The sequence below is a fragment of the Silurus aristotelis genome (assembly GCF_946808225.1).
Source record: "Silurus aristotelis genome assembly, chromosome: 17".
Taxonomy (NCBI): domain Eukaryota; kingdom Metazoa; phylum Chordata; class Actinopteri; order Siluriformes; family Siluridae; genus Silurus; species Silurus aristotelis.
In genome coordinates this window covers 23,453,279-23,473,278 of record NC_139590.1, presented here as the reverse complement: position 1 = coordinate 23,473,278, position 20,000 = coordinate 23,453,279, and the positions used below count along the sequence as shown (strand labels likewise).

The window sequence follows — 20,000 nt, the reverse complement described above, 5'->3', positions numbered from 1 at the left end:
AATCATCAATCTACTTAAGAGCCTTCTGACTTCTAACACACGCCCCAGAAAGGAAATAGAGTAAATAAAACCAGACGTTCTTTTCCTGTAGTGTCTGCAGGAAGTTACAGCTCTACCTCTGCCATGTTAATCTGTGTTCTATGTGACTCTCAGGACACGCCTCCGTCTCCGTAGTGCTGCGGTACCTCGAGAACGCGAGAAACAGTTTAGCGACGAGAAATCGATCTACATATCAGTTCTTGGTCACAAATTATTGCCATTTATTACTGAACACACATTTTTCTTTCACGGGGGGTTTTTCTGCACACACTCGTCTCTAGAACTCGCTGCAAATCTCGTAACGTTAATCCTGAGGCATTTTTGGCAAAATCACTGCGCTGTTGTTTTTGTATTGTTCTTAAAGAAATGTGTACATTTTGTTAAAAGTTTTCAGGAAGTTGGAAAGCACTAGCAGAAGGAGGTCAGTATGGGATTGTAATCAGAATCATTCAGTATCAGAACTCGATGCTAAAACTGAAGAAGTAAAATGAACTTCCTCAGACACACTGTAACCCTGTGCTTCAGCAGTGTCAGCAGTAAAATACACGAGCGTCTGTTGTTGTGTTCGACGTGAAAATAACTCCACGCTTGCAAAACTGGAAAGGTGAGGAGGCAAAATGAGAGCAATTAAATTTGAAAAGCTTTTTTTTTTTGTTTTGCTTTGTACTTTCAGAAGACAATGCTTTGGCTCTGAGCCGGACTTCTCCTCTTCTCCTCTCGTCTGTCTTTATTGGCTTTGTAATCCGAATGGTGTTTTATCTCAAAGTGTGCATGCTGTTCAAATGTGCTCGAAAAAAGAGGACTTAATTAATGTACATGTTTAATCGTCTCCTTACACGTGTCGGGGTCGCTGCGCATTGTTCCTCACCGCTCAGCAATCGCTCGCTTCAAACCGGGAAACGTTTGCGTATTCGTAGGAAATTTACTGCAGGAATTATTACTGCTGTAATATTTACATTTCCTTACAAGTTATTCATCACGTTATGTGATGTTATTGATGTCAAAAGAGAGACCAGTAAATGAATGATTGTTTATAATGTGTTTATGATCGAGGGTTATATATATATATATATATATATATATACAGTGAGGAAAATAAGTATTTAAACATTCTGCTATTTTGCAAGTTCTCCCACTTAGAAATCATGGAGGGGTCTTAAATTGTCATCGTAGATGCATGTCCACTGTGAGAGACATAATCTAAAAAAAAATAAATCCAGAAATCACAATGTATGATTTTGTAACTATTTATTTGTATGATACAGCTGCAAGTAAGTATTTGAACACCTGAGAAAGTCAATGTTAATATTTGGTACAGTAGCCTTTGTTTGCAATTACAGAGGTCAAACGTTTCCTGTAGTTTTTCACCAGGTTTGCACACACTGCAGGAGGGATGTTGGCCCACTCCTCCACACAGATCTTCTCTAGATCAGTCAGGTTTCTGGCCTGTTGCTGAGAAACATGGAGTTTGAGCTCCCTCCAAAGATTCTCTACTGGGTTTAGGTCTGGAGACTGGCTAGGCCACGCTAGAACCCTGATATGCTTCTTACAGAGCCACTCCTTGGTTATCCTGGCTGTGTGCTTCGGGTCATTGTCATGTTGGAAGACCCAGCCTCGACCCATCTTCAATGCTCTAACTGAGGGAAAGAGGTTGTTCCCCAAAATCTTGCAATACGTGGCTCCGGTCATCCTCTCCTTAATACAGTGCAGTCGCCCTGTCTCATGTGCAGAAAAACACCACCAAAGCATGATGCTACCACCCCCATGCTTCACAGTAGGGATGGTGTTCTTGAGATGGTACTCATCATTCTTCGTCCTCCAAACACGTTTAGTGGAATTATGACCCAAAAGTTCTATTTTGGTCTCATCTGACCACATGACTTTCTTCCATAACTCCTCTGGATCATCCAAATGGTCATTGGCAAACTTAAGACATGCCTGGACATGTGTTGGTTTAAGCAGGGGAACCTTCCGTGCCATGCATGATTTCAAACCATGATGTCTTACTGTATTACCAACAGTAACCTTGGAAACGGTGGTCCCAGCTCTTTTCAGGTCCTTGACCAGCTCCTCCCGTGTAGTTCTGGGCTGATTTCTCACCTTCCTTAGGATCATTGAGACCCCACGAGGTGAGATCTTGCATGAAGCCCCAGTCCGAGGGAGATTGACAGTCATGTTTAGCTTCTTCCATTTTCTAATGATTGCTCCAACAGTGGACCTTTTTTCCTCAAGCTGCTTGGCAATTTCCCCGTAGCCCTTTCCAGCCTTGTGGAGGTGTACAATTTTGTCTCTAGTGTCTTTGGACAGCTCTTTAGTCTTGGCCATGTTAGTAGTTGGATTCTTACTGATTGTATGGGGTGGACAGGTGTCTTTATGCAGCTAATGACCTCAAACAGGTGCATCTAATTTAGGATAATAAATGTAGTGGAGGTGGACATTTTAAAGGCGGACTAACAGGTCTTTGAGGGTCAGAATTCTAGCTGATAGACAGGTGTTCAAATACTTATTTGCAGCTGTATCATACAAATAAATAGTTACAAAATCATATATTGTGATTTCTGGATTTTTTTTTTTTAGATTTAGATGATTTTTAAGTGGGAGAACTTGCAAAATAGCAGGGTGTTCAAATACTTATTTTCCTCACTGTATATATATATATATATATATATATATATATATATATATATATATATATATATATAAATAAAACCCTCGATCATAAACACATTATAAACAATCATTCATTTACTGGTCTCTCTTTTGACATCAATAACATCACATAAAGCTAAGACACTGCAAACTATACATTCCTCTTTTCCCCCTACATCTGGAGACTCCTTCAATAAACACACAGAAATCTACAGCATCTCAATAACACATTTCTGCACTAAAGTTTGCACCTGTGAATGAGCTGTTACTATGGAAATCAAAGTATATAACAAGAGCAGTAATAAAAACTTGTGATAGCTGAACATCTGTCGGAGTTGCTGCTATAGAAAAACTAAACACCTTCTGACCAATCAGAATCCAGAATTCAATAGCGCAGAGGAACAAACATGCCACTGAATATTTATATACACTATATTGTATGTATGCACATTATATATATATAAACACACACACACACACACACACACACACACACACACACACACAGTGGCGCAGAGAAAGGGTAAATTTTAGAACAAAGATTTGGCGACCCTGGTGGACGCACTCACACTATCACCATTCTTATAAAACACTTTACAGTGAATGTTAGGTGTATATAAATATATAAATATATAAATAGGGTTGTTAAAATGCAAATAAATTTTAACAACAAAAATTGTATTTATAAATAATAGATTACACACCAAAATCCCCCATGACGCACACATCCGGCAATTAAAACCATCCGTGTGGAAACATAGCAAAAGTCCGGTTTGGCGTCTGGATTATTTACGTAATTTGAAACACCATCATTACTTTAAAACATTTACAGGAATGTTTTGTCTTCATGCTCTATGTTGAGTTTGGTTTCACTAATAATAAACATACATTTGCAAAAAGCATCAATATTTCATCATCATGCAATTAATCATAATCACAATTAATCACAATTAAATAATTTAATTGATTGACAGCCCTAATGTGTGTGTGTGTGTGTGTGTGTGTGTGTGTGTGTGTGTGTGTGTGTGTGTGTGTGTGTGTGTAGGTTCTGTTTACTCTGTTGGCACTAGAGATGTAAGGTGTTAATGAAATTGAGCTTGAGACTCCAGGTCACAGAGCAGTCCATCTCATAAATCAGAAGCATACACTCAGAATAAGAGCCTTCTGAAAACATGGCGTCTCCAGAATGGGCCACTCGTGCTGATTTATTTTTGCTGTAATTAAAGATGCACTGCGATGCCAACGGCCATTTTTTTTAACCCTCAATCAAGCGAAGCGGTTCGAAATGCCTTTCAGAGTCAGGCCAATCATGCCACATTAATGACCCTCTAATTATAATTAGGCCAAAATGGCAGAGCATCTGATGGGTTCCTTCGTTCTGAAAGAATGAAAAAGTGAGATGAAGACAAATCGATTTCATGTTCCTACGATGGATCACCTAAAACTTCCCCACAAAAATAAAAAAACCAAAGTTCCTCGATTTCCTCCTAAAATAATTTTTTTTGCCTATTTATTTATTTTTTTGCTCTTTCCATCTGCTTACCTAAACTGGCTTTTCTTTGATTCTCGAATGTAATGACAATGATCTTGCTATCACATTATTTATTGTGAAAGAAAAGGTAAAAGTCTCCTCCAGCGTCTGCTTCCTTCCTCCTATCTGGAGTTGGAAATGAAAACAGACCCCAGAAGCTTGCATCCTTTCTCAATCCTGCTGTTTTCACAGATGCATGCTGGGTTTGCAACGGAGTCCACAAGCCCCCTGCTGGTGGGGCGACACACACACACACACACACACACACACACACACACACACACACACACACACACACACACACACACACACACACACACACTTTTCCAGTGCCAAAACCAAGTCTATGCCAAACCCTGTGCTGGAGAAGCCTGCGGTTCACTCCGGAGACTTTACACTCGGCTGAAATGGAAACAGTGACTTATCGATACAGATTGCTGCAATGGTGAAGGAGAACGACACGGTTTTAAATAAATGATGAAGAGTGTCTCCAGTTCCTGATCTTCTTCACCATAACTACCATACACAATCGTTATTTCTTTCACATTTATCTGCTCTGTTTATCAGTCTGGCTCTTACGGTTGTGTTCACCCATAAATTAACTTCACAGTTCCATCCTGAGCTCGGGTTTCTTTCTGTGAGCTTCTGGGTTTCCTCTGAGCTCTCTGGTTTCCTCCAAGGAAAAAGGCATGCAAAAAATTGGAGACTTTAAATCCACTGCATTTCTGACCAGGATAAATGTATTAACATTTAATAACTGCCTATTTCTTGTTGTAGTTTTTTTTTTAATGGATGGATAAAACTTGTTTACTTACAAATGATCATTACAACAAGGTCTTTCTCAGCAGCTCATGTTCCACCGAAAGAACCAACATGAAGCAAAGAAAATTCTGAAACCCGAGCACTAACGTTTTCAGGCCAGAACTCTGATGATCTCCAGGCTTCAAATCTGCTCCTCAACATTCACAGAGACTAAGGAAATTGGTGCCTTGGAGAAATTTTGCCTGCTTTTTACAGTTTTCTATCACAGTGTCGTATAAAAGTTTTAAATGCTACTCAGATTCAGGTGAAATGTCTCAGTAAGTCACATGTACTGTATAAAAAGGTTTTTTTTCTTCCAGTTCTACTTTAATGACTTTCTCATGCCTTGATGATGATCTGAATCATGGTTTGTATGAATGTCTGTAGGGGGCATTACGAGCAGATGTCTGTAGATCCCACACACATGCTCACCTGCATAGAATTCTGGGCTGTAGACTGCACCTACCACAGGATTCAACTTCCAGCCTGAATCGAAAAAAAAAGAGATGAGGAATTAGAATTCGTTGATATCTGTAAGTTCCAAAGCGGTTTTGTTTTTTTACCGTAAAGAACAAGAGCTCTCAGGATCGTTCTGTTTGTCTCAGGTCTCATCTCTCATTCGGAAACATGGAGCATTAATACAGTTTTTTAAGCCACTTTATCAATTCATATCTTTTTCTGAACTAGTCATTGTGGTGAAAATAACAGTGAGACAGACGGTAAAGAAAGCAGGATAAATCTATTAATCAGACTTTATTTGCGTTAAAGGAACAATCTTGCCTTTTGTATCACTTTGTATTAAGCTCAGACGTGTCCTCAAGGAACTCTGACCACTTACTGATGTTTAAACCGAGATAAAAAAACGCTACACACATTCCATTTAACAAAAGCCCACTCACCTTGTTCAATACCTTGTTTGTGGGCATCTCGGGTGATTATTAATAGAGGTTAGACCGATTCGGCGGTTTTGATGATTAAAGGGCACTGATAGTTGATTGCTAAAACTAACGCCTATCAGCAAAAATTCTTACGGATAGTTTTTCCAGGTTGCATTATACAGTACGAGAGCAGCCTCTAGAGGTGAATCACTGATGCCCACACTGTTTATATTTAAATAGTCTTTTTAAATTTTGTATGTATCCTTTTTGCTACTATTTGTTTCAGTTTGAATGCATGTCTTATTTTCCAAAATATTTATTAATATAATTCATAAAATCATATTTATTTCATTTGGCACATTTTTATGATTCAGTACTTTTTTTTTCTTTTCTAACAAAATTCAGAACAATGTTTCACAAAGTGGTATGTTTTGTTTAGTTTCTTTTATTCAGTATCCATTTTAAAAACAGTCAGTTGATTATTTGCTTATCGGCAAGAATGATTTAACCTAGCTGTCAGTAAAATCCACTATCCATCGGTCGACCTGTAATTATTAAGGTTCAAATATCTGCTAGACGTTGCATCACATCCTCTAGCTAAGAAGCTTCCATTTTGCACGCTCTCAGCTCCAGAATCACTAATTGATCTGAGTCCTGTTTACACTGTTTTTATAAAAAACGATATATTTTTTATTTATTGCACTGATTTATTGATTCTTAAACATTGTTTAACAGATGAAAATTGCATTCCTACCGTTTGCATATGGGTTGACTGTCTTTTTGTTTGTCATTACTCGCGCCGTCGCATTGTTCACCTGAGCACAACGAGAGCAAAGTCAGTACGTCACAAGACCGAACGGCATCAAATGTTGAAACAGTCTGCATGCATTACGCTAAAATATATATGAACATAATCCGAATAATTACAGTTGTCATAAGCAAGAGTAGACTTTAAACAGATCTCATTCATCAATACTAAGAAAAGGACATACAAAGCAAATAAAATCAACATTTACAACAGTGTCATCATGAAGAGATTGTTCAGCATGCACCATCAAAACATAAGAGCAAATCTGAAAGGAAAACAATGTGAAAAAACAAACTAACAAACAAAAACAAAGCAAAAAAAATCTAATAAATAAACCCACACACACACGCACACACACACGCACACGCACACACGCACACACACACACACACACACACAAATGCACTTAACAAACGAAATGCTTATCACACATGAAAGAACATGCAGTGGAAAGAGGGAGGAGGATGAAAGAAAAAAGAAAGGAAAACAGAAGGACAAACAAGTGAGCTGTTGTGCAACATACACGAAAACTTGAGAAGTAGATCGGAATTGTTGGAAAGGAAGCAACACTGAGCATTCAAACACTCGGGCCAAGAGCCTTTTTTGTGTCATTGCAAGAAAAATCAAATGAATAAAAATAAAGGAAATAATAAAAAACGTAAGAAAGAAACACATTCCAGATTGAACGACAGCTAAAAAAAAATAATAATAATAATAAAAAAAGGGTGCACTGGTTAACACAATAAATGGAGTTAACAGTCGGAGTAAGATGTGCAACGAATCAAGTCCAAGCCAATCAGTGCCTGTCACGCATCTAATAAAGTCCACGTGTACCAAGAGAAACAGTATCAAGGAGAACGTAATAAAGAAGGAAAAAAAATATCAAAAATAAAAAAGGTCACGTGGTTTGCAGCGCGAGATGGCAGATGGATTTCTCCACTTACCATTGGGATTTCAGCGTGTGTGTATTGGCTAGTGAGAGTTTGGTGAAGGGCTCTACGGGCTACCGTAGGAGAAGAAAGGGAGGGGAGGGGATGAGAAGCAAAATATGCAATGTCTTACTAAAATGCGACAACACGTCACATCGGAAAATAAAAATAAAAAAGTAGGAAAAGAAAGAAGTGGAGACAGTGTTGAGTGGGAAACCGGTGGTGGCGAGACTCATTGTTTCCTCGCAGTTGCATAATGCAATTTTTCTCTCTGAAAATGTCATTTTTTTTTAAGTCTATTTTTATTTCAAGTTGAGAACGAAATTTGAAAAAAAAAAGTGGGGGCAATTAGGGGGCTTCCTGTTAGATGTACAGGCTGTCTAGGTTTGCAGCTGCCGCAAATCTCCTGATCAACCTCGCAATAAGGCCTCATCAGATTAAAGCAGGTTGCTCGCTTATGCCGTATCGACACGCTGCACCCATTTGCTTGTTAAATAAGAAACAAAAACGAGATAAAAAAAAAAACAAGCCGATGGCAACTTAAAGGGAGAAAAAAACCCACAAAAAAAAAACGATAAGCGCTGTTAGAGAAGACGGATATCGAAGCGATACAACTGTCAGAGTTCAATGAGTGAGGCGAAACCAGACGGGTAAAAGGTCAGGAGGCGGGGTTTTTTTGGGGGAGGGGAGGAAGGGAAGGGAGGGGGTTGAGAGGTGAGGTCACACACACATATGTAAAAGAGGAATCGACGTATTAAATGACAGTAAAGCAGACACAAAAAAAACACTGATAAAAAAGCAACATAGAAAGAAAAAAAAAAAAACAACATAAAAAGTACTGTTTTTTCGAGAAGGGAAATATTTGTTACATGCACCTCTATTTTACGGCCTTCTACCACCGTGCCGTGTAATTTCTCCCTCGCCCTGTCCGCATCAGCACTACTTTCGAAAGTTACGAAACCAAAACCCTGCATGCAGGTGGGAGAGGGGGGAGAACAACATGCACATCATTAATTCAGTCAGAAAAAAACGATCACGAGGACCAACCAAAAAAACGATAAGAGTGATAAAAAACCCCTTGAGCTCTACCTCGCTGCCATTCTCTTACACATTACTGCTGCTGCTGCTTTTACAGACCTCCCTGCTCCTTTTAATTTGCCCCTGCGCCATGCAAGCATCAAGACGGGCAACCATTAAGCCAAAGGCGTGAACAATAATTTACCAGTTCAGTTAGAACCTCTAAAGAAAACAATAAAGAAAAGAAAGAAAAAAAAAAAAAAACAACGAAAAATTATCTAAAGTCATTGTAGCTATAACTTTAATAGTTAAATCTGCTCAAAAAATGTAAAAAATCTTCTTTCCCATCTGATCAATCATTTTTAAATAAATAAATATTAACAAAAATAGCATGTTTAAAAAAGGTATCGCTATTAGGGCACATAGACTTTGAGAAAGACAGAGATAAAATTCAACTCGGAACAAATCATTTAAAACACAATCTCATGGCAAATTTTAAGAAATCGAGATAATAGTGAATGCGACTAACCCCGCCCCCTTTTCTTACAGCGCCTCGCATCATGTCGGGAATTTATCATTGACGATGTTCTAAATTATTTCAGTTACGACCTTTAAGTAACAACAATCTTCGATTTTTCTTTTTTACATTCATTAAAAATGGATACAAATCTGAACAAATAGAATTGGTTGGTTTTTGCTGTACAAAATAGTCAGAACACAAGCCCCGCCTCTAAGTTTCATATATAGTTTTATAAACTGCTTCATAAAAATGGTTTTGAATTCGTAATTGCGTTACATCTTCTAAAAATATATCTTCAAACTAACCAGCGAAGAAGATTATTACATGTATATAATAAAAAAATCTGTTTTTTTAAAGTTAGATATAGTTTGATTTTATATTAATTAAGTCGTGCAATAAAGTAGAAACTTAACAGCAACCCTAACCTTTTTATATCTTCTAATAAAATGCAAAGCAAACCTGTTAAATAATGTTAACAATTAATATACTATAGAGAAATGTTTGTGGACACCTGGCAATAAGATTGGTATTTGCTTCTTTTAGAACATTCCATATTTAGTCTCCATTTTGCTGTTATAATGAGCTCCACTCTTCTGGGAAGATGTTCCACTAGATTTTGTGGAGATTCCTTCAGTTACGTGGGTGTTAGTAAAGTCATGTACTGATGTAGGTGAAGTGACCTGGGGTGCAGTCAGTGTTCACATTCATCCTAAAGGTGTTCAATGGGACTGGAGCTCTACAGCAGGAGATCTTCCACTCCCACCCATGTAAACTTTTTATGCTGGAACAGGTTTGGGGCTGAATTGAATATAAAATTGAATAATACCGCATCTTAAGACGTCCTATACAGTTGTGTCTCCAACTTTGTGGTAAGATTTTTTCAGGAAGAACCACAAACTGCTGGAAAAGTCAGGTGTCCGAATACTTTGGTCCTTGTAGTGAACGTTACATAACCTAGCATCGACACCCCGACACGATCGTGAAAGTGGACGCACTATTGAACCCCCAAACACTTGAAAAATTTACAAATTCTTGTAAATTTGCCAGCATGAGACTGTGTTAACATTTTAAACAATAGATCGAACTGTATAGAAACGTAAATAAAAAAAATCTTCTAGTACTATTACGACTAAAGTAAATAGTGTATCATGAGAGAATCCGGGGCTCACACAGGGAGCTAACAGCAGATCTACAGCAGCTTTGTTTAAAGTGTTAGCAAAAACGCTTTTCTCACAATAGCTTGTGTGTTAAAATAAAGAAAGACATCGAATAAAATTACAGTCAATTACATTCCCAGTTTTTTATGAATAAATCAAGAACAATAGCAACACTGTATTTTAATAGAGCATTTAAATATTATTATTATTATTATAATTATCAAAACTCTATAATATATTTTTATTGAAAGCATGCAAAGGAAATGGATTGTAATACATACCTTAGATCCTCTCTCATTAAAAATGATCTCAACATCTAAGATTTTACCAAATTGCTGAAAGAAAATAGAAAAGATTATTATTCATATTTCTGTCAAGTATTATGATCATTCATATTCTTAAAAAAATAAAAATCATCACTAATACTAGCAAAATATCTAACGTGTGCTAACAGGATTGTTGCAAGTCCCATTCACAAATGATTTATTTTGGTTTTTGGCTATCATCGCTCCTAACGCTAGCTAAAAATGGTAGTTAATCTGATTTTGAAATTGTATTCATAAACATTCTAACTAGCTAGCAACACGGTGCTAATCTGACAGGTATTCTGAAAGGATTTTATATAATACTTGTCAATTTTGAAACTGTGTACTAGCCAGGTAGCAAAAATTTATCAACTTGACTGGATTTCTGAGACGATTTCATGCAATATTTTTACGCAATTAATTTTCTAGCGAAGGTCCGACAGAATTTCCAAAACGTTGCAAGTTTCAGTCATTAAGATTTTGAAGCTAAAACAAGCTACTCTATTTTCATAACTTATTTTTAATCACATGTATTTTATATTCTTATACATTTTTATAATATTCAATGCTAGCATGCTAAAAATAAAGAGCATACCTGGCACAATTTCTAAGGTAATTTTTAGTAAGGGTTTATACCATTCCCCAAACATTTGGGCTAGATTGGTAACATTAGCCTTTTTTTTTACAAAAGCATAAAAAAAAATCTTTACCTTTTTAATCTTAAACCTGAACATATTACAATAAAAATAATACTGGTGACCCGCAGCGCAGTAAACACCCGAGCTGAGACTGTGAGAGGGCACGGTACTCACGCCAAACATTTGCCTGAGGTCTGGATCTCTGAACCTGAAGGGAATGTTGGAGACGTGGAGTCGCTTCGGCTGCGACTTGTTTTCTGAGCTTTCGGAGGACTGCGTCTGTTGCTGGCTGTCTGTCTGTGCTGCGTCGTCTGTCTGCTGCAAAAGAGAAGGATAGATGGAGAAAAAGAGGTTAGGTGGAAGAATGCAATGTATTTACTTTCTCCTACATAGTCTACAGAAAGCCAGATGTCTTGGATTTGTAAAAAGCTGTTCTCAAAGGGTTCTCTGAAGGAACCGACGATGCTAGAATTTTTTCATTTCATATCCTGTTCATGGCTGATGGATTTTTTTTTAAAAATAAAAAGTCCCATGAATGTGGCTCTTGTTAAAAAAATAAATAAATCTAGAACCTTTATGGGGTCGTTCCTTTAAATTATTCAAACATGAACTGTATAAGTAATGCTCACCGAACCCATGACTACATAAAGAACACCTCGTCCATGGAACCCTTCTGATTCTCCAGACATTCTTAAGGAGATGGTTTAAGTTTTCTAAAGCAGTCTGATATCAGTAGTGTGTGCACCTGGATGAAATCCATCCACACCTGAAATGTGTAAAACGTTATTTCAGACAATCTAAGACTCCTGTATCATGTGAACTGTACTATAAGACCATCTTTGCTCAGCCGGCACTCCGTGATGCCCCTTGGAGCCTCAGCACCGTCTAGGTCCTGTAAGTCTGAGCTTCTTTCTAGCCACCTGCTCCTCCTGACTCCTCTATATAAAAAACGTAGATTTCACATTTCACACACACACACACACACACACACACACACACACACACACACACACACACACACACACACACACACACACACACTGTGCGTTTGATGCCTCATGCTATAGAAGTGTATGAAGGGAGTTGGAGTGTACAAAAAGGCAGTGGGTAAAAAGTGACACGGTTGCCTTCTCCTTCTCTCTCTTTCTTTCTGCTCTCTCGTCTTGTTCCATGGCTGAGTGACAGCCAGCTCTTGGTGTCTATCTCCCTCCAAGCTAGGCCTCATGCATGTGTGTAGAGCGTGTGATGGGCTTTAAATGTGTGTGTGTGTGTGTGGGATTTATGTTTCTGAGATACTGCCCTAGCTGGAGAAAATTTCTGCATTTAGCCCTTTTCTTTTGTGTGTGTGTGTGTGTGTGTGTATATATATAATATGCGCATATGTTTATTTTTCTTACTACTGCCTCATCAAACAGGAGGGGAAGCTTAGCTCAGCTCAGCTCAGCTCAACTCAACTCAGCAGTGCCTGGAGATATTTTTAAAATCTCAAAGAAGACTACAATCATTGTGGCATCCTCTGCCTAGTCCTTATATACATCCTGTCCTCAACTGTCCTGCTGTCCTCGCTTCCAGCATGTGTGCAATTACAAATTCCTATCAAATACACCATTTTAACCTTTAAATTGTACCGTTTCAGATCGTTCATCAATGCATCTCAAAATCCAATGAGGAGTAAAACACTTGTGTACTGATGTTGAATCGCCGGAAACACCCGAAAAATTATTCTAGTCACTTACAATATCTAAAAATAATTAGCAGAATATGTTTTATCCATTTATAGTTACATTTACAGTTGTTACAAAACGTCCTTCCATCTATAAATCGTACACAACAATCGTGTAAACGTCAGTCACCTTATCAATGACGCCTGAGTTGTTTTATGAGGACCTGTTACTATGGAAACGTGAATAATAGAGAAAACAATTATTGGAGAAATTATTTAAGAAATAACAATTGGAAAATATTTATTTGCGAGAATGAGAACACACATATCCGGATCATTGTTTTTTTCCGCTACGTGTCCACACTTTGTTGTTTTTTTTATTTGTTTCCCAGAAGCTGCTCATCTCCACTGTAACGTTTAGGTCCCTGTTCTGCTCGAGCAAAACGTAAGACGCTTCGACCTGCATCATTTCCACCTGCCTTTTATTTACGTTCTGGCTCTTTAAAAGGTCATGGCAATGACTAAAATTTTTTCCAAAAATCGCGGTTTTCACACACGGCCCACACTGTGGCACGGAAACAGCGTTTTCAGGTACCACGTATTGACTGAAAACACCGTCTCAGTGAGGACGAAAGGATGAAATGGAGAGACAATCCGTTTTCAAACAGAAAACTATTAGTGTAAACACGGCCTTAGACAACTGAATGAACACCTTTTAACCAATCAGGATGCAGAATTCAACAGCGAGTGTTGCGGTATAATTAAACCAGATTAGTATTTTGGATTTAACTCTAAAACTGCTAAAAAAATGTTAAATGTGTGTGTGTGTGTGTGTGTGTGTGTGTGTGTGTGTGTGTGTGTGTAATAAAGTGGTACCTAAGTGAGTGTGTGTCTATAGAAGGTCTTTAGATACATGTGTTATTATCACAGGAAATGCTGCAGGCAGTATCGCATATTAAACCTGGGACTCGATAAAAGAAAGAGAGAAGACATCCTGACGATCCGAACGTGTACATCAACATCGCAAACGCCGCGAGCTACAACGAGAATAGACAGAGATGTAAAGAATTGCATTGGTAGTCTTTTAAGATGCGAAAGTCCTCGGGGTAAAAAGGCGAAACGACGTCTGTGTGATATTACAAGTCATAAAGAAAAATCTCGCGCACTCGTCGAGCGGGAAGTTATACAGCGGCACGTGATCCAGATAAACGCAGCAGTGAAGCGTCACGTGTAAAAGTGACACAGTGTTATTGTGCTGGTCAAAATGGAAGGACTTGAATGCGTAGAGTTGCGTTTTTAACGATCAGCCTGCAGAAGGGACACACTGGTGAGATTATAATTAGAAATAAGCACATTCTGTTTTACAATAGTAATAAAGCGAAAGGGGACGAGGGGGCGTGGCCAAGTGCAGAAACTGCCATATGATACCTTAAAGGCGAGGGAAAGGATGGAGGAAAATGGATGGGCAGAAAGAGGGAAAATAAGAGGTAAAGAAAGAAGGAAGGCAAAAGAAATATGAAGGAAGAAAGGAATGCATCAATGAAGGATGGCAAGAAGTAGAGAAAGAAATAGAAATAAATGATTTTTGAAATGGAAAGAAAGAAAGAAAGAAAGAAAGAAAGAAAGAAAGAAAGAAAGAAAGAAAGAAAGAAAGAAAGAAAGAAAGAAAGAAAGAAAGAAAGAAAGAAAACAGGAAGTGATGTAACTGATGAGTGAAAATGGAGGTTAAAACGTGTCTGTGTGAAGTGTGTGAATGAAAGAATGAGAGAATAAAAAAATGAAAGAGAGTAAGACACTGTGTGAATGCGCAGGTGAATCAACGACAAAGAAAGAATGAGAGAAATAGATGAAAAGAACCAGAGAAAAGAGTGGAAAAAAGTAAAAGAATGAGAGGAAGAGAAAATGAACAAATAACAGTATGAGAGAATACATGAAGAATGAGAGAGAGTAGACACTGGGAGAATGAAAGAATGAAAGAATGATAGAATGAGCGAATGACAGAATGAAAGAATGATAGAAGGAAAGAATGACAGAATGAAAGAATGATAGAAGGAGACAATAAAAGAATGATAGAAGGAGAAAATGACAGAATGAAAGAATGATAGAAGGAAAGAATGACAAAATGAAAGAATGATAGAAGGAGAAAATAAAAGAATGATAGAAGGAGAAAATGACAGAATGAAAGAATGATAGAAGGAAAGAATGACAAAATGAAAGAATGATAGAAGGAGAGAATAAAAGAATGATAGAAGGAGAAAATGACAGAATGAAAGAATGATAGAAGGAAAGAATGACAAAATGAAAGAATGATAAAAAGAGAAAATAAAAGAATGATAGAAGGAGGAAATGACAGAATGAAAGAATGATAGAAGGAAAGAATGACAAAATGAAAGAATGATAGAAGGAGAAAATAAAAGAATGATAGAATGAGCGAATGAGAGAATGAAAAAAGGACAGAACAAGAGATTGAGAGAACGACAGAATGAGAGAACACATAAAGAAGACAAATTATTTTAAATTCATGTTCATGTTTAAAGTCGCACAAAGTTTCAACAAATTCACTTGTGACACTACAGATTTCTCAGAACTTCAAGTTCACACACCAACTGGGAAACATCTCAGGGTGAACTGAAGGAAATACTGCACTGAAGAAATCAATAAATACATGATGTACTAAAAATAACCCTTTCTACACAATATCAGAGGAGAGAACAATGTAAGAAAGAAAGAAACAGAAGAAGCTTTTTCTAAAATAGAGACAGAGGTTTAAATAAAGAAAGAGGTGTAGAGAGGGGTTGAAAGTAAAAGAGAGAGGGGGAAAATAGAGAGATAAATACCAGCGTAACGAGAGAGATGGATGTTAAATAAGAACGAGAGAGAGAGAGAGAGAGAGAGAGAGAGAGAGAGAGAGAGAGAGAGAGAGAGAGAGAGAGAGAGATGGAGGTGTACAAACAGATGAGTGTGGAGAAAAAAGGCATGGAGGGGAAGAGAGAGAGATTTCTGAATGGAAACAGGAAAAGGTTAAAAAAAGATCATACGTTTTATCCGTTTATAGTTACATTTAATGTTCTCTCTAATAGTACTGTAGCTGTAAAGTGGTTCCCCCTCAGCAGTCTCTCTCTCTCTCTCCCTCTCTTTCTCTCTCTCTCTCTCTCTCTCTCTCTCTCTCTCTCTGTTTGTGTAAACTCGTCCTCGGCGTGATCTTCTCGTCCTCCCCGGAGCTGACGTCATTATTCTTTAGGTCTCGCTCTGGATTTCTGCAGACACTGCAGCAAAAACCTGAGCTGGAAGAGACGTCAGCTCCACAGCTCACTGGGATTAAATCAACATTTCAGCCTGTTTAGAACGAGCATAAAGAAGAACAGGGGCAGCGCTGCAGCTCCGGCTCCTGCAGCCCAGTTAAACGATAAGAATATTCTGTCGTTCCTGTGTTTCAACACAATCATGGGCCCAGAGCCAAAGTTAAAACACACGGCGCGAGGATGCAGCGCGCTAACAGCTGACACTCGGTTCCGCATGCCATCTGCGTAGCGCTCGTCTCCCCGCTGGCACACGCTCTCCACTTCAAACGGGAAAATAAACAAACGTGTGAGAGAGAGAGAGAGAGAGAGAGAGAGAGAGAGAGAGAGAGAGAGAGAGAGAGAGAGAGAGAGAGAGAGAGAGAGAGAGAGAGAGAGAGAGAGAGAGATTGTAGCTTTCATACACTTCACTCCAAAACACTCGTCTACTAACAAATACAAGAGTCACAGAGACGTGAGAGCAAGCGATCGATATATAACACTGTCTCCCACTAACACACTGAGAATGGAGAGAAAGAGAGGGAAAGAAGAAAAGAAAAGAGCAAAGAAGTTGAGGACCAAGCAGAGAAAAGGAATAAAAAAGGTGTGCAGAAAACTGAGAAAACAAAAAGGAAGGAAAGAAGGAGGGAAAAATGTAAGAAAAAAGAAGTGCAGGAAGGAAGGCAAAAAGTAGAGAAAGAAAGAAGAGGATTTATGAGTGAAAACAGGAAGTGATGTAACTGATGTTCCCTCATATTGTGTCTGTGTGAAGTGAAAGTCTCCTGATGTGAGAGAATGAGGGAGTAAGACACTGGGAGAATAACAGAATGAAAGAATGCATGAATGAATGTTAAATTCAAAGAAGTGAATGATAAAATAAAAGAATGAGTGAATGACAGATTGAAAGAATGAGCGAATGATAAAATGAAAGAAAAAGCGACTGATAAAATGAGTGAGTGAAAGACTGAATGAGATAATACAGAAACGAGAGAGTAGGACACTGGGAGAATGATAAAAAGAGAGAATGAAAGAATGAGCCAATAAGACAAAGGGAAGAAAAGATCAAAATGAGTGGAAGAGAGTAAAATAATTAGAAGAAAGTAGAAGAATGAGAAGAAGAGAGGAAGAGATAAAGAGAGAGTGAGAGAATCGTGCAGCAGCCAATCAGAAGGCAGCGATGTGTGAGGTCATGCTGTAATGTGGGAGTAAGTGATGTGACATATTTCTCTGTTCCACACTTCACTCTCTCACGCTGCAGGTGTGTGTCTTCTGCGCTCGACAGGAAACACGACTCTCACTCTCCCAGGACAAGGATGAGCAGAGGAAGGCCAACCGAGCAAGACAGCTCACACACACACACACACACACACACACACACACACACACACACACACACACACACACACAGAGCAGTGAGGGCAGAGAAACAGGCCGGTGAAGCATGGATAAAGTGTTGTAATATGTCAAGACCGCTTACTAGATGTGTAAAAGTGTGAGTCCGTCAGTCGTGTCATCACACGTCACACACGCATCACACGCGTGCCAAACGCATCGCACACGCATCGCACACGCATACACACTGTTACTTTCCCTAACTGATATCACAAGGTGTTGATTTCTCTTCTTCAATTCAAGCTAATACTTTATTGTTGCTACAGTAACTGCCTGGATAAGCAAAAACTATTTGTAGGATTAGTAACAAGATATAAAAACAATAATAATGAAAGAAAGAAAGAAAGAAAGAAAGAAAGAAAGAAAGAAAGAAAGAAAGAAAGAAAGAAAGAAAGAAAGAAAGAAAGAAAGAAAGAAAGAAAGAAAGAAAGAAAGAACGGAATAAAATTTTACTACAAAAAGGTCGTAGTCTGTTCCTCTGTTTTAACATAGTAATAACACACACACACACACACACACACACACACACACACACACACACACACACACACACACAGGATTACATCAATAAACCTGGACACCTACAGCATGTTCACACAAAGAGAGACAACACAAACTAAGAGGATGTAGAGAGAGGAAAAAAGATAAATAGTAAGAGGGAGAGAGAGAGAGAGAGAGAGAGAGAGAGAGAGAGAGAGAGAGAGAGAGAGAGAGGTGTAGATTTGAGCTTCTGCAGAAGACTACAGAAAAGAATGCAAGTGAGAAATGACATCTCAATCAAAACAAGTGTGGATGAGGTCATCGCTTTGGACAGTGCTGCAGTTCTCACTAGAACCCTGCAGAGCCCAAGAGAGAGAGAGAGAGAGAGAGAGAGAGAGAGGGGGGGGGGGGTAACAGAGAAAGGAGAACGAGTGAGAGGAGAGGGGAAAAAAAGGGAAGAGAGAGAGGGGGGGGGGGTTATAATGGCTTTTCCATATGTGCTTTTGCCATTTTCTTCTTCCCGTTGCTACATAAAAAAAAGGTAAAAGGTAGATGTAGGAACATCTGGCATCACATCTGCAGAGCAATCACATTTTCCTTTCTGAAATAAAAATCCCCAAAAAAGTTTGAAGGTCTTTCAGGAAACTAGTTTCACTAATAATCGAGCTTTAAAGGAGAAGTGGTGATAAAAATAAAACCTGCACAGCGTTCGTGTTCACTCCAAACACAATCCATCAGCTCAACCGTCTGCAGTGTGAGGGGTGTGAGACGCCAGAGTCTCTCTCTCTCTCTCTCTCTCTCTCTCTCTCTCTCTCTCTCTCTCTCTCTCGCTTTCTTTTGTTCGGTTATTTGTTATATATAAGAGACAGAATTAGAGGAAAGGAAAGCAAAAAATAGAAAGAAATAAATAGCAAAAGAAAACAAGAAAGAAGTAGAGGAGAAGAGCAAAGACAGGAGGCCATTGAGAGACAGGATCCATTCAAATGAATAAAAAGACAATGAAAGATAGACAGAAATAGACAGAGAAATAAAAAGACAGAGTTAAAAGGAAGACTGTGTGAGACAGAGGAAAAGAAAGGCAGAGAAAATGACAAATGGAAAGAGATGGACTGTTAACGGAATAGAAAGACAGACAAAGTGAGACAAGGAGAGATATATAGAGAAAGAGTATGATAGAACGAGTGTAAGAAAGAGATAAAGGCAGAGCAATTTAGAGAGAAAGACAGAGAGAAGAAAACCAAACAGATGTAGAGAGAAACAGACAGAAAGGCAGATAGAAGGTGGCAAACAGAGTGAAAGACTGACAGAGTGAGAGACAGAAAAACAGATAGCAACACAGAGTTAAAGGGCAGAGAGAGGGAGAGAGGGAGAGAGGGTGAGGGAGAGAGAACTATAAAAATAAAAAGACATGCGGTGTGAGAGAAGGAGATGTAGGCAAAATAAAAATAAATCCATGCAGACAGAAACAAACTGACAGACAGATAGAGTGACAGACTGAAAGATGGATAATGAGAAAGAGGAGAGAAATACAAAGAGAGCGAGAAACTCGGAGAGAAATAAAATGTACAGAAATACACAACACTGGAGAGAGAGAGAGAGAGAGAGAGAGAGAGAGCAATAAATAGATAGAAAACAGACAGAAAGTACAAGCAGAAAGACCGTTATGCAGAGAGAGGAGACATACAGACACAGAGACCGTAAGAAAAACAGACGGAAAGATAGAATCAGTGCGACAGAACGACAGACAGTCTGTAAAATACTGTGAAACAGAAATGCAAAGATGTACACAAACAAAAAGAGAAAAGAATAGAAAGAGAGAATGGGGAAAAAAAGAGATGGAAAGAAGCATATAGAGGAATGGATAGACAGATTATAAGAAAGAAAGATAAATAAAAGATACATAGGAAAGAATAGA

General features: G+C 38.4%; 1 protein-coding gene across 24 annotated transcripts in view; it reads right to left on the bottom strand.

The window, feature by feature from the left end:
• rbfox1 (RNA binding fox-1 homolog 1) overlaps nt 1–20,000 on the bottom strand; it is a 271,780-nt gene that overhangs the window by 28,575 nt on the left and 223,205 nt on the right. For 21 of the 24 annotated variants that reach the window (XM_083566556.1, XM_083566540.1, XM_083566552.1 and 18 more), the window contains 5 exons: nt 11,447–11,590; nt 10,611–10,664; nt 8,511–8,603; nt 6,653–6,713; nt 5,453–5,506 (listed from right to left, as the gene is read on the bottom strand). In XM_083566556.1, coding sequence (XP_083422682.1) covers nt 5,453–5,506; nt 6,653–6,713; nt 8,511–8,603; nt 10,611–10,664; nt 11,447–11,590 — 406 coding nt within the window. The remainder of the gene's footprint in view (nt 1–5,452; nt 5,507–6,652; nt 6,714–8,510; nt 8,604–10,610; nt 10,665–11,446; nt 11,591–20,000) is intronic. The other 3 variants (XM_083566550.1, XM_083566539.1, XM_083566549.1) reach the window with 1 other exon arrangement.